We start from the raw sequence: 23780 nt of genomic DNA on the forward strand, positions 1-23780 counted from the left end.
ACATTAGTAATTTCTCCTTAGAAATGACATCAGAAGTGGAAAATGATGTTAAAAAAAAACGTATATTTACACACAAACTGACCAGCAAACGCAACTTTTGGACGCCATCTTTTCCCCCCAGTTCAACTGTCACAGAATGGAACATACAGGATTGTGGGATATCAAAGGCAGCGAAGGATACATCTGTGCTGCCTTCAAAAATCGATCAGATGAAGGTATCTCAGGAGACAGGAAGTGAAGCTAACATCAGATTCGGACGTGCCTTCCTACCATGTGTCCGCCGAAGGCAGCATTTTCCAGGTTTCGGACGCGGCCATATAAGATTGCTTATACAAATGTAAGGTGCTTCAACAACTAATCAATAATAAATATAATCTAAACTAATTTGATTATCGACTGTCAACAGCGTTGTGCCCGGGAAACCATCAGCCAGTCAGGTCGCTTTACAGTAACGTTAGCCATTTCTATGGCATATGGAAAACAGCGGAGGACACAAGAGTGAGCAGTTTCGGGAAAGGTAACGTTAACTACATGATCCAAGATGTTCGAAACATGAGAGGGCTTTATATTTTTAAGCGTTTCAACCAAAAGCAAGTAAGTTAACTTTATTTACCGTGTTTTGACAGACGCGTGTGCTGTTTAATGCCTTTGACGTGTTTTCCTCAGCGCATAATTTATGGTAATATGTAGCTATATGCTAGAAAATCCCACGAGTATTTCCATTTAGCATATTCTAACGAACAAGTCTTGATAAACTGCACAATTTAGTTCAATGAACGAGCGCCGGTGAGCGCATGCGCGTCAAACAGACGGAGCGCAATCATTCTGACTAAAATACACAGTTTGCTAAAATAATTTTTGTTAGAAAAAATTAAGGCTTAAAAAAATATATGTAACAGAAGTTATCGTATTTACGAGAGCAGTAAATATAATGACACTGTTGGTATTGCCCATTAATGTAATGTATAATTACAAAATAATCGTTAGTTGCAGTTGCGAGCATATCAAAACTGTACTTTCTTGTATTTCAAATATATTCCCTTATCCATTGTAAATTCCATTAACAAAAATTTGTGGGCTACCTTTAAATATAGAAAAAGTATATTAGCATCTTATACTTGAAATTAAAGTTCTGTGTATTTTTTTTATAAAGTGTTCTTATTTTAAAAAATAAATTTAAAATTCTTTAAAATATATTTTAAACTAGCCTATATGCTCAAAATTAGCATTACTTGGGCATTTCTTTCAGAAAATATTAAAATGTATGACTAATGCATCAACACCCATTTTTCAATATATGCAGAGTACATCGCTCATTCTTGGGAATTCAGACCAGTCCAATCACGTGGCATCGCAGCCTGACCTTGATAAAATCCTGCTATTTGGAGGTAAGTGTGGATTGTAGCCTACCAGTTATTTCCCGTATCCGATCATTCAATTATTCTATCCAGTCTCACAAATGAAAAACGAACAGTGTTTCGTTTTGTTCTAACAAATGGAAAATGAGGTTTTGGCTTGATATCACCTTTTTTGTTTATGGTAGCGGTTTATGGCACATAGGTGACACTAAAACACTCTATTCATCTGGTTGGTCAAACTGCCCCGTCTTCATGATATTAATTCATAAAGAGTCGTATAGCCTACTGTATATGTTTGACTATGTACTGGAAACAATAAACATTTTTATTATTATAAAAATTATGAAAAAAAGTAAGCACATACAGTCTGCTTATTTCAAAATTTACAAATCTCTGTACAACATTAATACCTTTGAAAAAAACGCAGCATTTGTTAATCAGAAGAATGAGGTTTTTTTGTTATGGGGGACGGAAGTTTCCAAGGTGTGACTGATGAATGTTATTAGAGGTGTGAACCAGCAATGGAGGGGTAATATGAATTACAGATAACAGAACATTTTTATGAACAATCTTTACAATCTAGTTTCTATTTAATTAAGTTTTATGATCTTTCTGAACCCAAATTACCACTTCTAATTGCCAAAGACTCTGGTCATATGAAGGATATGAGAAACAGCTGTACCTACCAAAAACACATTTGTGGTAAATGAATCATTTAAACTTTGTTATCAGATTAGTTTTAATAGTGATATAGTGTTGCAGTTAGCCTCTAGATGTCAGAGAAAGGATAGAGCATTGATTTCTCTGATCAGCGATAGCTGTCACATTATTACAAACAATCCAACAGAAAACAGACTCCACACTGATCAACTTAAACGTTAATAGTAAATGTGAATTTGATGAGATATTAATGCCATTGTTCATATTCATTTTCGGTCTGTATTTGATAGATGTTTTCCACAGCCATCTCTCTGTTGTACAGGCCCACACTGCTGCCAGAGTTACTGTAGATGACCGAGTTCTCTGAGTTCTGGGTTCTGAACGAGGGAAAAATGATAAGAAACATTTTTTTTAGTGATCAGCGAATGCTCATGACATGATCAGGCCTCAATACAAACATAAAATGTGACCTAATGGAAGGATCATGCTCGTTTTTTGATGCTACCTGTGATATGTGTTGCATCTTTCACATCATTTACATTTTATTTAAATTATGCACAATATTATTGCCTAAAGAAAAAAAAAATACTCTATCATTCGAAAGACTAGGGTTGGAAGAGTTTTTAATGTTTTTGAAATAAGTCTCTTATGTTCACCAAGGCTGCATTTAATTGATCAAAAACAGTAATATTATGAAATATTATTACAATTTAAAATGACTGTTTTTATGTTTGAATATTAAAAAATGCACTTTATTCCTGTGATGGTAAAGCTGAATTCTCAGCATCATTACTCCAGTCTTCAGTGTCACATGATCCTTCAGAAATCATTCTAATATGCTGATTTGCTGCTCAAGAAACATTTATGAATATTATAAATGTGCTATGACCCCAACTTTTAAACACTACTGTTTAAAGTGAGTGGTTGTGTTTTTAAATAGGAACATTTTAGCATTTGGTCAGCATAAAACAATCTGTAAATTCCTATTTCAGTCAATTTTTTTATGCATCTGTTTTTAATCTTTGGAATTAATGTTTTTAATTATTTTAAATTAAGCCTTAGTAGCACTTGAAGGATTGACTTACATGTCTAACGCAGCTCTGGTTTTCTTCTTTTGCCTCCCTGAAAGTAGAAAACGACAATTTAATTTTATAAATAAACGCGACGAGAAAATATTGCAGTTCAATTTGAAAGTGTGAATTTGCATATTGGACTCACAAATCAGAATGCCAGTAATGACTATCAAAGCCAACAGTAACAGGAGAACAGGCACGATAACTGCATTTGCATTTACCTTTAAGAACAAATCAGTATCAAGATATGAAGTCATTTTTTCAAACCGTAATACATGTAAGGCTTTCTGTTATGGTGAAATACTCACACCATCTCTTTTATCCACAGAGGACGAATTAGGATACTTAACTGAGGTTCCTGCTTTAGAATGAAAAACACAATCAATCAGCATATTTGGAAATGCATACAAACGATTAAAAATAGCACAGATCATGTGCTGTGTTATACCGTATGTTGTGCTTGAGGTCCACGGTTCAATAGTGCTACTCTGGGGAGCATTTGAAGAACTGACAAATGAAGTATTCTCTCGTGTTTTGTTTGTTTCTAATAAAAAAGAGAGGATAAAGTCACATAATGTTTTTTTACTCTACCAATTTATGTCTTTAAAGAAAGCAGAGATCTTTAATGACTAAATATTTTTAAAACATGCAAACGCCAAAATCGCACCACTTGATCATTATTAATAATGATAAATTGCAGACAATGAAATGGTTATTAATGTAAATTAATATTTTTCTTCAGTCATTATAGATTCACTGCCAGGGTTAAAATCATAATACCTCCTGATGTTTCAGTGGTCTGTGATTCAGGGGTTATAAGCCCAGAACTAGTGGTTACCAAAGGCTCTTGTGTGGTTGGACCAGGTGCTTTGAAACAGGATGTAGAATTTTCCTTTTTTAATGTGCATGGGCTATCAGAAAACTGCTGACAGTACTGACTTTACACAGAAAGGATATAATCTGTGATGACTGAACGATGGTAAATAATGTCAAACTTGCCATCCGCCAAAACTACTTACTTATTTTTAGACTCGATTAACAGTATTGATCTGGTTTTGTGGGGTACGTTTTCATGATTCAGCCATGACAGATTACCAAAGACAGTATGAAAGCATATATATTCACATAGAAACACAAGCAAGTACCCTCTGTCATGGCAGTGGTGAATACTCCTGTGATTTCATGCTCAGATGTGCTGCTCGACAGGGATGTAGTTTCCCATGTTGTTGGAATAAGTGCTTTGAAGAAAGTGTATTTCAATGTAAAACTACTACTTTAAAAAAATGTAAAAAAAATCTCTACGCAATGTTTTTTTTAAATCTACTACACTACCGTTCAAAAGTTTGGAGTCCGTAAGATTTTTAAAAAATGTTTTTGAAAGAAGTCTCATATGCTCAAGACCGTTATATAGTGAAATATTATTATTATTATTATTTTAATTATCATTACTCAATTGTTCAGTGTCACATGATCCTGCTCACTAAATTTTTGCAATATTTTTTGTAAAAATTAAAATGTTTTTACTATCAAAAAAGTTTTTTACTTTTTTCTTATTATTTATTTAACTTTTATTCCTTTATTTAAAAATTTTAATCTTATTGACCCCAAACCAAAAAAAAAAAAAAAAAAAATTTGTAGTGACATTTATAGTTTTTTGACATTGGCTTTTCTTACCATCATCAACAATCAAGTGAACGTAATACATCTCATCATTAAACCATCCAGGCACATGTATGCGGCATCCATATTTGCCAGAGTCTGTTTTTCCAATGTTAAGGATTGTCAGGGACACGTCTCCACGCGGTATTTCTCCCACCATCTGGTATCTGAATGCTTTTTTCCTCACCACTTTATCCCCATCACTTCCAATAATTTCATCTCCACAACCCATATTGGGAATGTCACCTCTTATCCAGCATATTTCACATTTTCCATGGTATTTGCTGTCATATTTGCATGGCAAAGTGACACTCTCACCCTCGAAACTCTGTACGATGACGTCGCTGCATTTACAAACTGATAGAGAGAGACAGTGGTTTTATTGAAATACCCTTGAATTTGAAATTTAGATCATAAAAATATAATCTATATAATATCAAATAATCTATATTGAAATATTTAGTTAAATTAACAAACAAAAATACATATTATGTCATATTTTATCACAGTGTGCAAATTGTTCTAGATAATGTGGCCTCAAGGGTTACTGGAAAATTAAATATTACATATAACATAATATTTTAAAATATCAATATTAAAAACGTTAAAAATATATATTACATTTTACTCTTTGCCACAAATCTCAATATAAATGTTAAACTCACTTGTCAGATAACAAAGAATCCAGCATGTAAAGAACCAGCTGTGAAGATCAGTCATGATGAATAGGTTTCACTCTCCCTGAAAGCAATGATCAAGAAAACCTCATCTCTCTTATTACATTGTTGCTCTTTTCACGGAAGTCAACATGCACATGACACATTCTCAGCTTTTCTTGAATGTGCAATCAGACTTCTTTTTTTTTTTTTAAAGTTTCACTTCCATATATGGCCTTCTACTCTCTGGTCAACTTCAAATAACCGAAAGAGAGATTTGTTAGAACTGAGAACATAATAACATCTCCTTGTACTGGGAAAACACACGCTTCTACAAAACATCACATGCGAGTTTGTACCTTTTTTATTCATATTTTAAGGATCATTGGAACTTTGTTTGATGCGACTGCATTGAACACTAGAGGCCGCTACTGTACCATGCTGTTATGTGATAAATCAGATTTTGTTTCCAAACAAATGCTCAAACTTTAAGCCCACGTGGAGTTAGGAAGAAACATTCAGTAATTGATTTCTGAGACAGAGATGCATGACATATGATTAGTTATATTTTGTAAGCTTTTTACAAAAAGACTTGTAAGGCAAATGAAGATACAGGCTACAAACATATTACAATGAAAAAGTAAAACAACAGCAAAAACAACATATTGTAAATAAGTTATCTCAGATTTAGATTAATAATTGGTCAATTATTTTAGAATAGGCTATAAATATTAGGCACCGAGAACAAGCCCACAAAAAAAAAACACGTCACCATACATGTGGTCTATATACAGTCATAGTGACCTCGGATCTGAATATCACACCATATCCACATGTGGTTGTTGTTGGGCTGTGGAGAGCTCGCAGATTTTTAACTTCCCCTTTTGCTGGTGCGTTGTCTGCAGCGCAGTCCTGAGGCAGAGCATTCAAAGGGATGTGTTAATGCACAGTAAGCAAAACGGACCATGAGTCACCTCTTTCACTTCCACTCAGCAATGGAGACACATTCTGAGAGACAAATTTAACGCTCTGCAGCACGAGAATTCACAGAGGTTTCCACACAGCAAGTGTTTCGTGGTTCTTGTTCGTGCACTAAATAAAATGTACTTATATTTAGACTATACTGTTGGGTAAAGGTTTATTTCGGTAAATAAGACTTAAAGGGATAGTTCACCCAAAAATGAAAATTCGTCATTTTCTCACCCTCAAGTTGTTCCAAACCTGTATGAATTTCTTTCTTCTGCTGAACACAAAAGAGGATGTTTTGAAGAATGGACCCCATTGACTTCCATAGTATGGAAAAGATACTAAATCAACTGTTTGATTTCCAACATTCTTTAAAATATATATTTTTTGTGTTCAACACAAGAAAGAAACTCAAACAGGTGTGGAACAACATGAGGGTGAGTAAATGGTGACAGAACTTTCATTTTTAGGGTGAACTATCCCTTTAACCTGACAAGTTATTCATCCCTACTCATAACTACTCACCCTCATGTAGTTCCAAACCCGTAAGATTTAGTTCGGAACTAAAATTAAGATCTTTTTAATAAAATCAGAGAGTTTTGTCCCTCCATTGACAGCTACGCAACTACCACTTTAGAGCATAAGGCGTCATTAAAGTAATCCATGTGACTCCAGTGGTTTAACCTCAATTTTATGAAGCGACGCAAGAGCTTTGTTTATGCAAAAAAAACATAATTTACCACTTTATTTACAAAATATTCATCTCCAACGTGCATTCATGAGAGCACCTTGGCGCACACGTGTTGTGTTGATGCGAGAGCAGAGTGAACGTGCATTGGAGATTAATATTTTGTAAATGAAAGTGGTAAATTGTGTTTTTTTGCTTCATAAAATTGAGATTAAACCACATGGATTATTTTAATGATGTCTTCACTATCTTTCTAGGGCTTGAAAGTAGTAGTTGCGTAGCCATCAATGAAGGGACAGAAAGCTCTCATATTCATTTGTCTTCCAAAGATGAATGAAAGTTTTGGAATGACATGAGGGTAATTATGACAGAATATTCATTTTTGGGGTGAACTAACCCTTTAACAAAATACATTACAAGAAAATGAATGAATTATTCATTCATCAATTCTGTTGCTAGGATTTGCTGCACTGCCTCTAATTTAAGTTTATGTGGAATTAAAAGATAATGATTTTATTACAGTTGTGTTTTAATTACATTGATAATCACTATTGAGACCGAACAACAAATCTTAATAAAAAAGTAAGGCCTGGTTTCACAGACAGGGCTTAGAGATTAAGCCAGGATTAGGCTTTAGTTCAATTAGGACATTTAACATGCCTTAGAAAAAACATTACTGATGTGCATCTTAAGACAAAAAATGGCATTGACATGATGGTTAAAACAGCTCAAACATGCATTTTAGTCTGGGCGTTGTCTGTGAAACCGGGGGTAAATATTTTACAACACATTACAGTAATAAGAATTCCAAGCTAAAATATGCTTCGTTATGAAAACAATGTCTTCTTTCTTATCTTTTTTTTTGTTGGGATATTTAGAATTAAATGTGATCTGGACATGTTCATTAGAGGTTTCATGAGATTCACCTATTTTTGCTTCTTACAAGTATTTAATATTTCTCCAGATCTAGACCATGTACTTACTGAACAGAAGTGCGATGATTAAACCCGGGATAAAGACAATGGCTCCCACTTTTACAGTATTTATGACAAATGTTTCCATTGTTTCCTAAAATGACACATAACATGTATGTGATGCGTGAAACACCTTCAAATAAAATCAATATGCATATACATTTACATACACACATCACCAACAACACATTAAAGCCAAATTATAGACTGACCGCAAAAGCAGAACTGTTAATGTTTCTGTCAGACAGATGATTGCAATACCTCAGTATGGACCACTGCAATGGGTTCTTCTATGTAGATGTCAGTAATATCTGAAATGGATCAATATTTGCATTTACTATTGTCTGATATTGCCTCATATTTCTGAATCACTTCAATGTTTATTAAGTGTGGTTATGATTATATATTCATACCTGCAGTTATCTTTTCTGATATGATATAAAGCTCAGTAGTGAGTGTGGTAGGGTCTGGTATATAGTAGACTGTGTGTATAAAACAAAAATGGTTAGTCAGGGTTATTTTACCTCGTATGATGCATGCTTTTTGACCACTGGTGAAATTTTCAGCACATTGTGTTCCAACTATTATATTAGTTCTGGTAATTCATACTATATACAGTACATTATGGTTAATAATCCAGTAAATCAATGTATTGGCTAATAATAAATTATTGATTCCTTATTGAAATTATTGAATGGAAAAGGACAAAAAAGGATTTTATAGAAGTTAAAATACAGTAAAACAGTTCAAAAGAACAGCATTTATTGGAAATGGAAATCATGTCTTAATTGTCACTTTTGATACATTTAATGCATTCTTTCTGGATAAAAGTATTAAGTTCTTTGTCAGGACGTCAGGCAACCTGTGTTTACCATGTTCTTGGATGTACGGCCTCTGACTTCAGCCATAAAAGACAATATGCATGGTTAAACAGCTAGTTGCATTAGCATTTACCATTGTTTTACCCTGCTCAGATTAGAGCTGCGACCACCTGAGAAGCACTTCTGCAAAAGTAAATACTGAAAGGTTTTCATACCTTGCTTTTCCTGCTTTGCTGTTGCAGGGACCAGTTGTGTTCCTGAGATGACTCTCTTTGGATCCAGACCTTTTATGGAAGAACAGGAATACTATACATCATGTCTGGTAATAACCACATTGATAAAAAGATCAAATTGAGTGGTTACTCACCATTTCTGATAAAAAGATAAACATTGTAACTTATGTCATTGAAAGGTCCAGGGATCTCGATGCGGCACACGTACATCCCAGCATCCCTCGTTTGAGCAGCCCTTATGGTAAGTGAAACATCTCCTCGGTCGAGTCCACTGACCAAGCTGTATCTTTGTGACTCTCTGTAGTTTACTTGCAAGCCATCAGAGGAGATAACAGTGTTCTCACAGCTGAACCATGACTGATGTCGCCCCCAACAAACGTTCAGTAGGCCATTGGCATTAATGTCGTATTTACATGGGAGAGTAACTGTATCCCCAACCTGTCCAAACACCAAATTTGATGACTCGCTGCAGGCTACAGCACAAAAACAGAGAAGTATCAACACTTATATTATTATATAACATCGTATATAAGGCAACAAATTATTAGATTTCACATGCATTTTGCACATCTTTTTCCTTAAAAAGGTGCAACTTTCACTATGGGCTACATATCAAACTAATCAAATAAAGTTGAAGTGAAACATGGCAGAGAAAAAAAAGGGGGTATTTTTGTCTTGGTGGAAAAACAGCACAGGATATACAATAATACACACAAAAGAATACACAAAATATTTAGTAAAATATCTGAAAATCTTAAACCTTGTAAATTGTGTACGACCCATTTTATTTTTTGTATCCCTTAGGCATGTTTTCTCCTTGTAAGCATAACCTTTATTAAATGTTGCTAGAGTTATGCTTAAAATAAAAAATAAACTGGTAAAAGAGAGGTAAAACAAGACAAAAAAATACTGATACTATGTTTTGCACTGCACAGGAATAAAATATAGTACACAGTATTATACATTATAGCACTACTAAAATAAATATTATTTGTACTTACTTGCTACATGTATACTTGTTGAGATAAATAGAAAAACAATCATTTTCTTTGCCGTAGTACACTCACTAAGTCCCTAATCCATGTGTAAATGGCTCATATACTAAAAATACTTGAAAAGAACTTCTCTTTTCCATGACGTCTGTTTGCCAATAGGAATAACTTCAACATGCTATTGGTTCCAAAGCCAGACAGAGTATTTGTATTCTTGTTGTAATTGTGAATGTGATGTATTTTAATAGATATTGTTCAAAGGTTTGTGGTCAGTATGATAGAAGGTCCTGTTAAAAGAAATTAATACTTTTATTCAGCAAGGACTCAAGAAGCTAGAATTAAATTGATCAGTAAAGGCAAGTTACAAAAGATTTCAAACAAATCATTGATCAAATAAAGAGAACTCTTTCAAAAATATAGAAAAAGTCTTACCAACCCCAATCTTTTAAATATATAAGAGATAATCTTTAATGATAAAATATGTACTGTAACTTTAGTATTATTTAAAACCTGTTGGGAACATATCTCATGTGTCAGTTTGTGTACATGCATGAAAAGCATGTATTGATTATTAATGATTAATAAAAGATGGTTTGAAAATGAATTGTTAGCTGTCAATGCTTGGACTAAATGTGCAATCTTTATATTTCAATTTCCAACAAAGCAGCATTATTCTGTTACAGAAAACCCCCATATTTTCCCTTGCTGGTCAATAAAGTGTCTAATTCAACAAGATTTAAAAGAAATGCCATGGCCACAAAAGTACCCTCGTCAACTTCCTTTTAAGGAGGAATTTCTTCTTTTTTTTTACACTGACCGCTGACAGTTCCTGACAGGCCATTTCAAGTCTAGACAGTCATGTTTCCTTGAGACTGGTGGCTGTCATTAACCTCATTGCAAATTGCAAATTGCATTCGAAAAGGTTTCCGTCTTTCAGTGTCAGTAGCCACGTTTACATGCCCACTTTTTTTGTCATTCCGATTAAAATCATTCCGATTGAAAGATTCGGTGGACAGTTTACATGAGACGTTATCTAAACCGATCTGGTGTTTACATGTGCTTACTTTCAGTCGGAATCATTTTGTGACATGCGCACACAGTTTGTCTGCCGCATCAGATGCGTAACGTTAGTTTCGTTGATCAATAGTTCTGTGTTGGTAATTTTTATTTGATTTTTTATCGGACATGCAGTAGTTTAAACTAATTTGTTCTATACAATGGCTATTTCAACAGCTGTGAATGATGAATGCGGAATCAAAATTAATTAAATTCATTTATTTTGAAAAACACAAAATTAACTATAAAATGCACCCAAATTATTAATAAAAACATAGGATGTACGGTGAAACATGAATGAAAGCATTCAAGACGTGCTCCGCATCAGTACTAGTAGCCTACTAAACGCATATATTTCAGATGATTAAGGAAAGATATCATAATCACAAAGGTATAAATATTAACAAAAGTAATTAAAGTAGACTGTGGGTAATGTTACTTAACCTGATGCAGTTGTTTAACTTTTTTTTTTATATCTAACTTACGAGAAACAAAATGTCGACACGTCCTCTCCAGCAGCTTGAATGTTCCCCGTTGCAATGGCAACTCTCAACGGCCACCAGGACTTAAACAGTTTTATAAAAGCTATTTATTATTTGTTGTAAAGTGTAAGAATCACCTCAGAAAAATGTATTCTTCTGTCAGGCGCAGTTGAAGCCTAGGACAAACGCTGTCAAGATGAGATGGTGTAGCCAGACTGTCTGTGTCATTATTCCAACATCAAGTTCATAACATGTTACGAAATAAAAAGATTAATACCTCAGAAAAATTTACTTTCCTCTCTTGCCAACATTAACCTGGTGTGAGCACAACGCGCGCTCTTCAGTTGTGGAGGCGCGAGCGCTATATATCACGTCTCAGAAAGACGTGCACTCAAAGTAATCGGATCAGGTCGTTTACATGGTGGAATTTTTCGTTTGATCGATTCATGAAAAGGTTTATTCCACCCCTCTCAAACCGATTACAATTTCATTCTGTTTGGCCATTTTTATTCCGATTGAGCTGTTTATATGGAGCATTTTCATTCGGATTGGACTTTTAAACCGATTACAGTGCTCCATGTAAACGCACCTAATGTTTCTACAGATACATCATTACACCACTTCAAAATAGTCATGATATAATTCAGGCACGAACACAGCTTCAACTTGAAAATGTTCTCATTTTCTGATGTTCATCTTTCCAAGAACCCTCCTCTTCATACTCAAAGTCAAATGCAGTAAATCAAAAAAGAAAGCCATGGCATGGCATCATCAATCAGATACATAGCTGCAAAGTCATATGTTTTTACAGAGACTGGATGTCCAAGTCTATTAGCCTCCAATAAAAACACAGGCTAGCATTAAAATCATTACAATTAGACCAATAATATTAAATATACACACTTCACCATTAATTGGTGGTTGTTGTGGCTGGCTCTCAAAAAGGGGTGCAATATACTTTTCTAATTCTCAAATCTCACTTTTCACACTGAGATGACTCTCTTTGGATCCAGACCTTTTATGGATGAACAGGAATACTGTACATCATCATATCTGGGAATAATCACATTGATAAAAAAGATCAAATTGAGTGGTTACTCACCATTGCGAGCAGTTTGTGAGCAATTTATTTTCTGCCTTCTTCTCCTTATGGTGTCTACCGTACTCAATGGCAGCTCTTCCGTAAACGAACAGACGTTCTTGTATATTTGAGCGAATTAAGACTTGAATTTCTTGAATTTTACACAAAACAATTAAATATCTTGGATGTTGTTACGTGTATGCTCTGTGTTGTCTTGTTTTCACTACGTTTCCCATTATGCTTTGTGTTCTACCCATGATGACCTACTTTCCCTGTGTTAATTGATAACACAGAATGATAGTCATTCTGTTCCACCTGTGTTCCTTAATCACCTCATTAGTTCCTTTGTTTGCCCTGTACATTTGAACCCTGAGTTCTCACCAATTTTCTGTTTGTCCTCGTTAATATTAGAGTTTGGTTGTGTATTTCTATATTTTAATCCAAGTTTATGATTAAATACTGTTCCTGTGTATTCCTCTTCGTTGTGGGTTTTCCTTACCACACCAAAGCGTAACAGAAGGACGAACCAATACCAATCAGCATGGACTCACCTGCTGTACTACTGCTTTGCCTGGAGCAGGAGCAGAAAAGCCTCAAGACCCACACCAATAGATATCTAGACCTGGCGTGCCTCACCAACTTCCAGCACCAATCGCTGTGTGTCTACTTCCATGTAAGCCTGAATGTGGAAACGAAGGCACAGTGTGGGTTCTCGAGGATCACTCGCGAGTTTGTCGAGTGGGTGTTGGTGAATTGTGGATCAGCCTACACCATCGGCCCCGCTGAGGATAACATCGTCACCAGCCCCACTCCAAACAGACCAGCCATCCACCGACTGTGACCAGCATGATGGAGTTGCTTGAGCCCATCACAGACAGAGACTGGTCACCCGTGAGAGACGAGCCCATACTGAGGATAAGGATGGAGAGTTTCATCGCCTCAGAGCCCGGACCACCGACAGAGTCTGACGACCAGGTGCGTGAGCTGGCAACACCATGCATCGCAGAGGGAGTGTTAGTGGAGCTTAAGGGAATGGAGGAAGACACACCCGCTACCCTGCCACTGTGGATGCCATGGATAAAATCTCTGGAGGATATTTGCAGGAACTTATGGAGGTTTTCGATGAGGACCTTATTGACTGGTTTGGGGAAGTTAAACACAATGTCCCTGCATCTCCAGCGCCCTTTGTCTCTTCTGAATCCTCGCCCAGCCTCCCTCTCCCACCTCCACAATCAGCCAGTTCCTTGGCCCTGTCTCCTCTGGTATCCGTCAGCCCCTCTGCATCTCCTACACCATGTCCAGATCTGCCTCCAACCTCTTCGCCCATCACTCCACCTCGGCCTGTAGACACGTTGTCTCCACCTTGGCTCCTTCTTTCCTCACTTCCACCGGAAACCATCGGCCATACGGCCCCACCGGGCTCCCTTGTTCCTCCAGCTACGCCTTGGTCAGGCGTTGACCTGCCTACTCCTTCGGCTCCTTCTGGCTTCGCCTTCTCCACAGCTCCGTCTTCATCCTCGGTCCCATCAGTTCCACCTCTGTCCTCTGGTTCACCATTTCCACCTCAGACACTCGTCACCGCGGCTCCAAATCGGTCTCCAGTGCCGCGTGGGCTCATCAGCCTTTCCTTGTCTCCAGAGTCTCCATCTCCATCTCTGTCGCTCGTCCCCAGGGTGCATTACATCAAGTCATCTCCGCCCTGGGGCCTCGTCCTGGCTGGCCTCTGGCTCACCATCCGACTGTTCCCAGTTGGGAGTATGAAATTGTCCAAAATGTCTTGGTATCCTGAAGCATTAAGAGTTCCTCTCACTGGAATTAAGGGGCCAAGCCCAACCCCTGAAAAAAACCCCACACCATAACCCCCCCCCACCAAACTTTACACTTGGCATAATGCAGTCAGGCAAGTACCGTTCTCATGGCAACCGCCAAACCCAGACTCGTCCATCACAGGCCAGAAAACACGTCTCCACTGCTCTAGAGCCCAGTGACGGTGTACTTTACTCCGCTGTATCCAACGCTTTACATTGTACTTGATGATGTAAGGCTTGAATGCAGCTGCTCAGCCATGGAAACCCATTCCATGAAGCTCTCTACGCACTGTTCTTGAGCTAATATGATGGCCACATGAAGTTTAGAGGTCTAGCTATTAAATGCAGAAAGTTGGCGACTTCTGCACAAGGTGTGCCTCAGCATGCGCTGACCCCGTTCTGTGATTTTTTTTTTTACGTGGCCTACCACTTCGTGGCTGAGTTGCTGTTGTTCCCAATTGCTTCCACTTTGTTATAATAACACTAACTGTTGACCGTGGAATATTTAGTAGTGAGGAAATTTCACGAATGGATTTATTGCACAGGTGGCAACCTATCACGGTACCACACTTGAATTCACTGAGCTCCTGAGAGCGACCCATTCTTTCACTTTAATATATATGTATTCAACATTTTTAAGACATATGAGAGGTGGATGAAGTTGTTTCTTTAAATCATCATCCACATCAACTTCTTATCCTACTGAGCATTAACTAACCTTTGTTCTATTGAAGTATCAGTCTGGGTCTCAATTACACAAGGGCCGGGTTTCACAGACAGGGCTTAGACTAAAGGCCTGTACACACCGGGACGAATATCGCACGCGCTTATCGCCAGCGTTTTTCGTGACGTTTTTCGGCGCGTCTTTAGTGTTCACACCCAAGCGATCTTCACTGGCGATGCGCCGAGTGAACGTGCACATTCAGTAGATGCGCTCCCGGTACACAAGGTGGTGCTGCGGCACTTTACGCTTCTGACACTCGCTTGTCACACAGAAGAAGAAGAGAGACAGTATTTACGTGCTTGCCAAAACCACAGATATATTATGTCTATGGCCAAAACCATTCACACACTTTTTGCTAACTGGCAAGCAGCATTAGCAGCTCCTTCTTCTTTGTCTACTTACTACTTCTTCTTCGTATCAATGTGTGCTCGGCAAGACCGATTTTGTGCTTGAGCGCCACCCAGTCGCGTTTTACTGTAACTACAGCAGCTCCAGGCACGTGAACAAAAGCGCTGATCTCATTGGTCGGCCAGTTTTTAACGCGCCGCATCAAAATAAAAAAACAAACCCGAGGCGTTTTTTTTTTAAATGACGCTTTTACGCCTGGCGTTTTACGCGTCGGTGTGAACACTCACATTGGCGCCCATTGTTTAGTCACGAGGCGTTAAACGTCGGCGATAAACGCGCGCGAAAATCGTCCCGGTGTGAACAGGCCTTAAGCCAGGATAAGGCCTTAGATCAATTAGGACATTGAAGTAGCTTTTATAAACAAAACATTAGTGGTGTGCATCTTAAGACAAAATAATGGCAGTGACAGTGCTTTCAGTTAAAAAATTTCAAACATGTATTTTAGTCTAGGACTTGCTTAAGCCTTGTCTGTAAAACCGGGGGAAGATGTGCTAATCCCCCGTTCTTCTTAGACATCCTGGACTCTCACTGACAACCCATTTCTTGGCTTTAGGAAAATCGTCTCAGGTTACGAATGTAACCATTGTTCCCAGAGAACAGGGAACGAGACGCTGCGTCAGCTTCGACGCTACGGGGAACGCCTCCGGCGTGACAGGTGCCTGAAATCACATTGAATCACGTCAATTCCACTGACCGGCGACAGCCTCTGATGTCATCAAGGTGCGACCAGGAAGTATATAAGGGCGCCTTGCCAACATGACAGTATCTAATCGTCTGAAGGGACTGTTTTCGGCAGGCAGGCCCTGTGGCATGGCACAGCGACGCAGCGTCTCGTTCCCTGTTCTCAGGGAACAATGGTTACATTCGTAACCTGAGACGTTCCCTTTCGAAAGGGAACTCGCGCTGCGTCAGCTTCGACGCTACGGGGAACGATATACCAACGCCGCCATGCCGACGGGAGTGCATGCCCACTGGCAGTGACAACTGTCAAGACAAGCAAATCTTGCTGAAAAGCCTGAACCACTCCCCTTCTGGTCACGTTAGGCTGTCAGTGACAGCGCTCCCTACGGTCAAAGCCCAAGCTTATCGCCTGAGAAGGAAAACTTCACACGTATGAGTTCCTTCCCAGGCCTTGCTCAAAGGCCTGGAACCAACCCATTCGACTCAGAAGGGGTTCCTTTAAGGGAACGTGGCAAGGGAACTACGAGGGAACCCTATGCCAGTCACTATTCGGGAGATTATCACCGAATGCCACCAGGGAGACCTGACCAGGTGACCCAGTCTAGTATGGGACACGTAATACGGTCAACCCTGTCTGTACAGTACAGAGCCTCTGGTACTCGCCTCCGAAGAGACATCCCGCTAGGGTGCTGCAAGAAAGGGCAGCATCACCGACTAGCCGAACCTCAGGGACGGGTTATCCCGGAGAGCAGCGCTCAGCGAAGTGCTTTTCAAACCTTTGCTAGCGAGGGGCCGCTCGATCCTCGGATCTACCAAGCACTTATTTTAAAACGTGCTTAGGAGGCCAAAGGCCTTATAGGCTGAATATATCGGGAGGGGCCCCTCGGGACCTACCACCAATAGAACAGCCCCAGGAGGCTGTAAGCTCACAATAGACCCTCGTTTGAGAGGAGCTCATAAGCCTGCCCGGTAGGCAACCATGCCGTAGGCCTACTATGAAGGTCCCGTCCTGTCGGGACCACATAGCCGCAGTGACACTTCGTCGTGCTAGGGTAAGAACACCGCCTTCAGGTCTCGCAAACGGCCAGAGGCCGGTGCCTGATAGCGGGTAGCCACTAGCTGTCAGCAAAAAAGCCAGTTGTGTGTTCCCGCCTAGGGAACTCGTCCCCCAGGGAGGCCGAGAGAGGCCTCCACCTGGTAACCTGATAGACCGCTCGCGCATCCAAAGCAGCGCTCGTCCTCAGGAAGGCCAACGGGCCTGATACCTGATCGCAGTCGTGCTAGCCCTCGAGGTAGCTGGGAAGACCAGGGACTCGCTTAATCAGGAAGGCCAAGCGGACCTACCAACTGCAAGACATCGGGCACTCATAGCCAAACTGAGTGTGCTACTCATAGCGCCTCAAGCTCACCACAGCGGCTGGGGACCGGGAGCTCGCTTTCAGGGAGGTACCATGCCTACCACCTGATAGCAAAAAAAGTGCCACTTATAGCACTTTATGCACACCACAGCGGCCGGGGAGCCGGCCTCTGCTCATTGACTGGATTTATCCAGGAACCACGAGACCAGAGCGTGCCCTCAGAGGAGGCCACGTGGGCCTACTACTCCAAAGCGAATCCCCTCAGGGAAGCCCGTGCAGCTTTGCCTGATAGCAACCCATGCTACGATCCGTTACCAAAACTGGGGACCGGGGAACGATTCCAGGGAGGCGCAATGCCTCCACCTGGTAGCAGAGCATGCCGTCCGTCGTGCTTCGCACATCACGCTCATTACCACAGTGACTGGGAACCGGAACCGTGAGCTCATCGTCAGGGAGGCCACCATGCCTACCACCTGATAGCAGAAGCTGCTACTCATAGTACTTCATTTCCGGGAGTTTGCCTCCAGGGAGGTCACTCAGGGAGGCCGGATGAGGCCTACTACCTGCTAACACTCGTGCTAGCCATCCAGTGACTGAGGCCCAGGAACGCCATCCGCAGAGGAGGTCAAGTGGGCCTGCTTACCCCACAGCAGGCCCATAGGGAGGCCCAGTAGCGCCTACCACCTATTCAGCAGCTCGTACCAGCCGTCGAGGGACTTAATGCCTATGGTGCCCCCTCAGGGGAGACCAAACAGTGCCTGCTGACCACAGCAGGCTCTCAGGGAGGCCAAACAGGGCCTAACTCCTGAGCGAAGGAAACCCAGACTGGGAGCCTTACTCTAAGAATGCTGGCTGCTGCTACCTGGGCTGACGGCAGCTGTCTACTGCTGACGAAGGCCTGGAAAACCAGTTAACACCTGGGGACTCATCCCCAGGGCCAATGACGGGTCACTGCTGACGTCGACACCAGTGGAGAAGAGCCTCCGAGGCCCACTCGTGGGCCATAGTGTCGGGACTTTCCTGCAAGGAGGCCGGTTAGCGCCTACTACCTGTCCTGAAGTCCAACTGCCCAGACCGTCCAAGCTGGCCCCTCAGAGCCAGCTGGCTCCTATACCCGCACCTGGGGCTGGCTCCATCCCAGAGGCAGCTAGGGACAACCTGCTTCGTCGTGTCCTAGGGCCCCCAGGACGGCGCAGTCTCTTGGGCAGGGCCTACAAACATGGACCTAATCACATTGCCAACAGCAGTGTACTCAGCAGAAGTGCTCAGCAAAGACCCTCTAAAGCGAGGGGAGTACAGCTTACGTCACCTGCATCGGGGCGGCTGTCTTTCTTTCCATGCAGCGGCCAACCTTGATTGCGAGGGCGTCAGTCATTGGCAATGCTCGGGCCTCAGGGGAGCATCCGACCAGAACCATACCGACAGAAGGATTATCCGATGTTCTGCTCAACCCGGGCCCTAAAGGAGGTGAAGCAGAGACATAAAGCAAAGGAACAATATCACAGAAATGTGAAAAACCACCGGCCGTACCATCCTCCAGGAAGAGGCCGGGGGCCGCCAGCAGATGGCGGCCACCAAGCTCCGAAAGGCGGAAACAGCAGATAAAGTCTAACCGCAAACCGGCGAAAGACGCTTAATTCCACCCCACGACTACTGACAAAGTCGCTGTCTCCTGCAACATCCTCGTCTGCATTGCACGTGACCCCAGAACGCAGAGAAGGGGGCGGGCCTTGGCCTGACGACTCTGTAACAGAGGAGGCTGAAACAAGGATGCATAAACAACGCCATGTTTTTAAATGAAAAGACAGGCCAGGGGCGAACACCTTTATTAAAAGGGAAACGCCCCCATCCTTGACAAAGCCTAGGCCAAGTGGTGCGACATAAGTCCGCACTAGATCTACTCAGGGCCCGGGAAAGAAATATTATCACCTCTAAAAAAACCCTTTTTCAAAGCTCCGCAGAGCTGGGCGCAGATCTCACTACAGCTCGTGCATTAGCGCGTACCCGGTCTTCAGCTACTTTTCACTTTACGCTAGGAAAAAACACAGCTCACCCCTTACACTACAAGCCCTCAGGCGAGAGCGCGATTCAGTTACCCAAACAATGGGGAAAAAATATAGCACGGAGAGGCAACAAACTCTCTAGCAGAAAGTGAAGTATTCACACACAACCATCATAATGTTGCAAAGAAGATCGTTCTTAGCTTACTCACGGGGAGCTGCAGGCCCTGCGAAGATCCAGCGGCGATGCAAATTTCCCCAGAAAACCTCTCAGGCGAGCGAAGGTATAGGAGTTCTGAAAAACATAGTTTTGAAAATGTTTCACCCTCAGCGAGGGGACTCACCAATCGCTCCCAGCGGTGCTTCCAGCCAGCCATAGGCTAGTATCCGCCCGCCATCCTGAGGGGGGCGCTCTCACAACCAAGCCAGGCGGGCCGTCAGAATTCTTACATTTCTGCTCATCATAGGCCCACCGGCCTGATGTTAAAAGCGCCTGGGGAAACTTCTTCCAGAGGAAGGGAAAAAGGCAGCGTTCACCTGCGTCCCCTCGGGGGCGGAGTCCGCTGCCTACGCTGGTCCCGGTTGCCAGCTCCAGCTTCCTTCCTCCTTTTGAAGCGGGTGTCCCGCCTCCTCTGCGCCATAACCCTCCGTGGGGGCGCTCGAGAGGCAACACTGGTTCTCTGTTCCTGTCTCCAGTCCTCAGACTGGGACGGACCAGGGACACCCGACTGCCTGGGCGCGGTCCCGGACCTCCGCGGGATGCAGGTTTTAAATGCTGCCGAGCGCGTCCTCGCCTCCCTGAACTTATCCACCACCGCCTCTACGGAGGTGCCAAACAGTTCAGAGGGCGAGACCGGGGCATCGAGGAGAAAGGCTCTCTCTTTCCCCGCGATGTCCGCCAGGTTCAGCCACAGATGTCTCTCCGTGGCCACCATAGCCGCCATCGAGCGACCGATGGCGAAAGCTGTTTGCTTGGTGGCCCTAAGAGAGAGATCAGTGGTGCGACGCAACTCGGCCACCGCGTCAGGGGTTAGTCCCACCCCCTGATCGAGGTCCTTCAGCAGATCTGCCTGGTAGGCTTGTAACACTCCCATCGTGTGTAAAGCCGCCCCAGCATGACCCGCCGACATGTATGCCCTGCCGTTCAGACGTGATGTTGTCCTAAGGGGATCTGACGGCAGGGTGGGAGCCCTTAGTGTCGATGGCCGCCCGGAAGCGAGGTAGTTTGCAAACGCCTCGTCAACGGGCGGCAGCGACACATATCCAGCTTCCGGTAATCCCTCGACGTCAGCAAAATTAGCCCGCTGACGCCGATGGACTCGCGCTGAATAGGGCTTCTTCCATCCTCTCGCAATCTCATAATGGAGATCATGAAAGAATGGAAGACTCCCGAGAGCTGGCTGGTCATGGGCGGGGAGATAACGGTCATCCAGTCTACTTTGACGAACGTCATCTCCCCTAGCGCGCCGCCAAGGCAGCTGCAATCTGCCCACGGCGCGCTCCATAACCTCCACCAGCTCCCCATACATGGGACAAGGTGGTTGAGAAGCCTCAAACACTTCACTCGACTCCTCAACCATCCTCTGCTCCACTGGAAGAGCCACAGACGAGGAGGAGGAGCTTAGATCCTGCTCCGCCTCCAAAGTCTGCCCCTCGCGATCTGGCTCGTTGTCCACAAGCACTACACCAGTCTCTAGACGACGAGCCAGATCCAGCTGGGAGCCCCAGGATTGAAGGCGCCGCTCGGCCTCGGCGCGAGCGGGACCGCTCCCAGCTGCTGAAATCTCTCCCCTCGAGAAGAGAGCCAAACGAGAGCGGAGCGTTCTCAACGGAAAACGCTCGCAGTTCGCACAGGAGGCTCCCTCGAGAACCTCCCGTGCATGCTCTTCCCCCAGACAGTATACACAGAGCGTGTGAGTGTCGTCAGGTGTAAGATACCTGGTACACGGCTCTGCGCACCTGCGGAAGTGGCGCTGTTTCTCTGCACACTTCATATTGCTTGGTATTGCTTGACGTTTCAGGATCCAGGCAAAACAGTCACTGAAGACGAAGAGATACTGTCATGTTGGCAAGGCGCCCTTATATACTTCCTGGTCGCACCTTGATGACATCAGAGGCTGTCGCCGGTCAGTGGAATTGACGTGATTCAATGTGATTTCAGGCACCTGTCACGCCGGAGGCGTTCCCCGTAGCGTCGAAGCTGACGCAGCGCGAGTTCCCTTTCGAAAGGGAATCAGGGTTTTTTGTCCTGTTTTATTGCATGGCTGCTATTCAAAGATTTTCATGCTATCTGGCAGAAAACAAAAAAGAATCCTCTCTAACTCTACAAATCAAATCCATTTATCAAATGAAGACAACTACTTTTGAACAAAGACATCAGCTATGCTCATTTACAAAATCGAATTATTTGCAGTCCTGCCCAGTTGGCAGTTTTGTTCTGTTGGTTGTCTCTTTCAGGGCATTACTGTAATGCTGCTACTCTTTTTATTTTACTTGGGAGACAATTCCTCTAAATGATACTGCCAGCTTGGCCATTCGCTTGGCTGGAGGTCAATGCAATCTAAAAATCCTATATAATCAAAAAGGCACTTAAACAGCTGTTTAACTGTGGTGGCTGGAAGGGTAAACACATGGTTGTCCACGAGTGCATTTATTATTATCCTTTTTCATGGTGCTGGTAATTATTTTGCATAACCCCCAGTCATTTAAGAGCTCTCTTTTCATTTTCTGTAATTGCCAGTAGATCAGGAGAGTGCTCCACAAAACCACGAGGCAGACTATTTAAATGTTGTAGTCATTAATCACATTTTATGTAATATAACAGGATGAACTGATCATAATCAGTGCAACTATTGTTCTGAGAGTATTGTTCCAGTGGCATAACCCTGTAGTGCCAAGAAAAGTTGAACACAGACTCGCAGGGCAGCGTGTCGTAATTGTTTAATGTAATAACAGATGCAAGTAAACAGGTTTATTTCTAATCTTGTAGACATTGAATGCTTCATGCACCTTCTGCTTTCCTCTGAGAAAACAACCTAGTCAATATGTCTTAAATGCAGGCGCACTCTGGCGTGTGATTCAATTTCAGATCACCTCTTATCTGAGTTGACTGCAGGTTGACCACCATCCAGAATAACACTCACCTGCTGGGTAATTGCACTTTTCCAGAGGAACATTCCGCAGACAGGACAGGAGGTTTATTTAAGGCTGTAAATGCACGTAAGTGCAATATAAAAGTGGACACGGTACATGTGCTGTACAAGGCTTCAGGCATCTCTCTTTCCCTTTCATCTAACATAAGCAGATGCATGGGCTTATATATGACTTGTTTTACATATATCATTTTTTATATCCTATCTTAATAATAATGAGAGGCACCATTTGCTTATTTGTGGATACTCCGCACCTGTACACACTCGCGTTTTTGGTATTCAAGGCTTTAGTTATTGTCTTGTCATCCATTCAACAGCAGCATCCCACACTGTCAAGCACTATTAGGAATAAATAGATAAATAATAAATATATAATAAATATAAATAAATAAATATATTTATAATAAATAATAAATCTCCTTTATTTCTACAATTAATTAACTTTACATTAATTAATTATGTCCAGAACTTAAAAAATGAGTTCAGTCTCATGCTCAGGCTTCTTGTTTCTCTCAACTGAGCCTTTGTTTCTTTATTTGTAACTGTTTTGCATTTTGAATTTCTCACAATAGTGACTTTTTTTTCTATTTCACAAATACAAATATCTCAGTGTAATTTTAAACTTTATCGCTTTTTTTTCATTAATTTATTTGATTTTAATCAGTAAGCTGATTATAGTAGGGTGGTATACAATACAGCGATTAAAATATACTGTTAGAATATTGTTGCAATTTTAAACACTTGAAACAGGGTCACAACGGTAACATCAGTGTTAAGTGTGACCAAACAGAAACAATTTTTTTTTTTTTTTGTATACACTTCTGTGTGAAAACATATATTACAAAGCAAACCTATTATAGCAGTTTGGTCCTGCTGGACATTTAAAAAGCACTTCTCTAATCTATGTTAAAGGGTTAGTTCACCCAAAAATGAAAATTCTGTCATTAATT

The 23780-nt window shown here is 41.7% G+C and overlaps 2 protein-coding genes across 8 annotated transcripts; both read right to left on the reverse strand.

Moving 5' to 3' along the window:
* Positions 1-1662: 1662 nt before the first annotated feature.
* havcr1 (hepatitis A virus cellular receptor 1) lies at positions 1663-5566 on the reverse strand. 6 transcript variants are annotated; one of them, XM_079835606.1, is made up of 9 exons: positions 5416-5566; positions 4766-5107; positions 4237-4329; positions 3872-3958; positions 3540-3635; positions 3400-3452; positions 3237-3312; positions 3104-3140; positions 1663-2395 (listed from the first exon to the last, which is right to left on the reverse strand). In XM_079835606.1, exons 1-9 carry the CDS (start codon positions 5468-5470, stop codon positions 2266-2268), a joined length of 969 nt encoding a protein of 322 aa, XP_079691732.1. In that variant the 5' UTR covers positions 5471-5566; the 3' UTR covers positions 1663-2265. The 6 variants fall into 6 exon arrangements, with proteins under 6 accessions (XP_079691732.1, XP_079691733.1, XP_079691734.1 ...); XM_079835607.1 differs by having other exon boundaries at positions 3400-3449; positions 5416-5502; XM_079835608.1 differs by lacking the exon at positions 3872-3958 and having other exon boundaries at positions 5416-5560.
* On the reverse strand, positions 5440-10191 carry havcr2 (hepatitis A virus cellular receptor 2). Of its 2 annotated transcripts, XR_013817948.1 has the most exons (8): positions 10090-10191; positions 9223-9561; positions 9071-9139; positions 8448-8516; positions 8296-8345; positions 8044-8128; positions 6211-6318; positions 5440-5491 (listed from the first exon to the last, which is right to left on the reverse strand). XR_013817948.1 is itself a non-coding variant. In XM_079835612.1 (7 exons), exons 1-7 carry the CDS (start codon positions 10130-10132, stop codon positions 6278-6280), a joined length of 696 nt encoding a protein of 231 aa, XP_079691738.1. In that variant the 5' UTR covers positions 10133-10191; the 3' UTR covers positions 6137-6277. The 2 variants fall into 2 exon arrangements, 1 of the variants encoding a protein (XP_079691738.1); XM_079835612.1 differs by lacking the exon at positions 5440-5491 and having other exon boundaries at positions 6137-6318.
* Positions 10192-23780: the final 13589 nt, after the last annotated feature.

This window comes from Gobio gobio, assembly GCF_949357685.1.
Source record: "Gobio gobio genome assembly, chromosome: 14".
NCBI classification, from domain to species: domain Eukaryota; kingdom Metazoa; phylum Chordata; class Actinopteri; order Cypriniformes; family Gobionidae; genus Gobio; species Gobio gobio.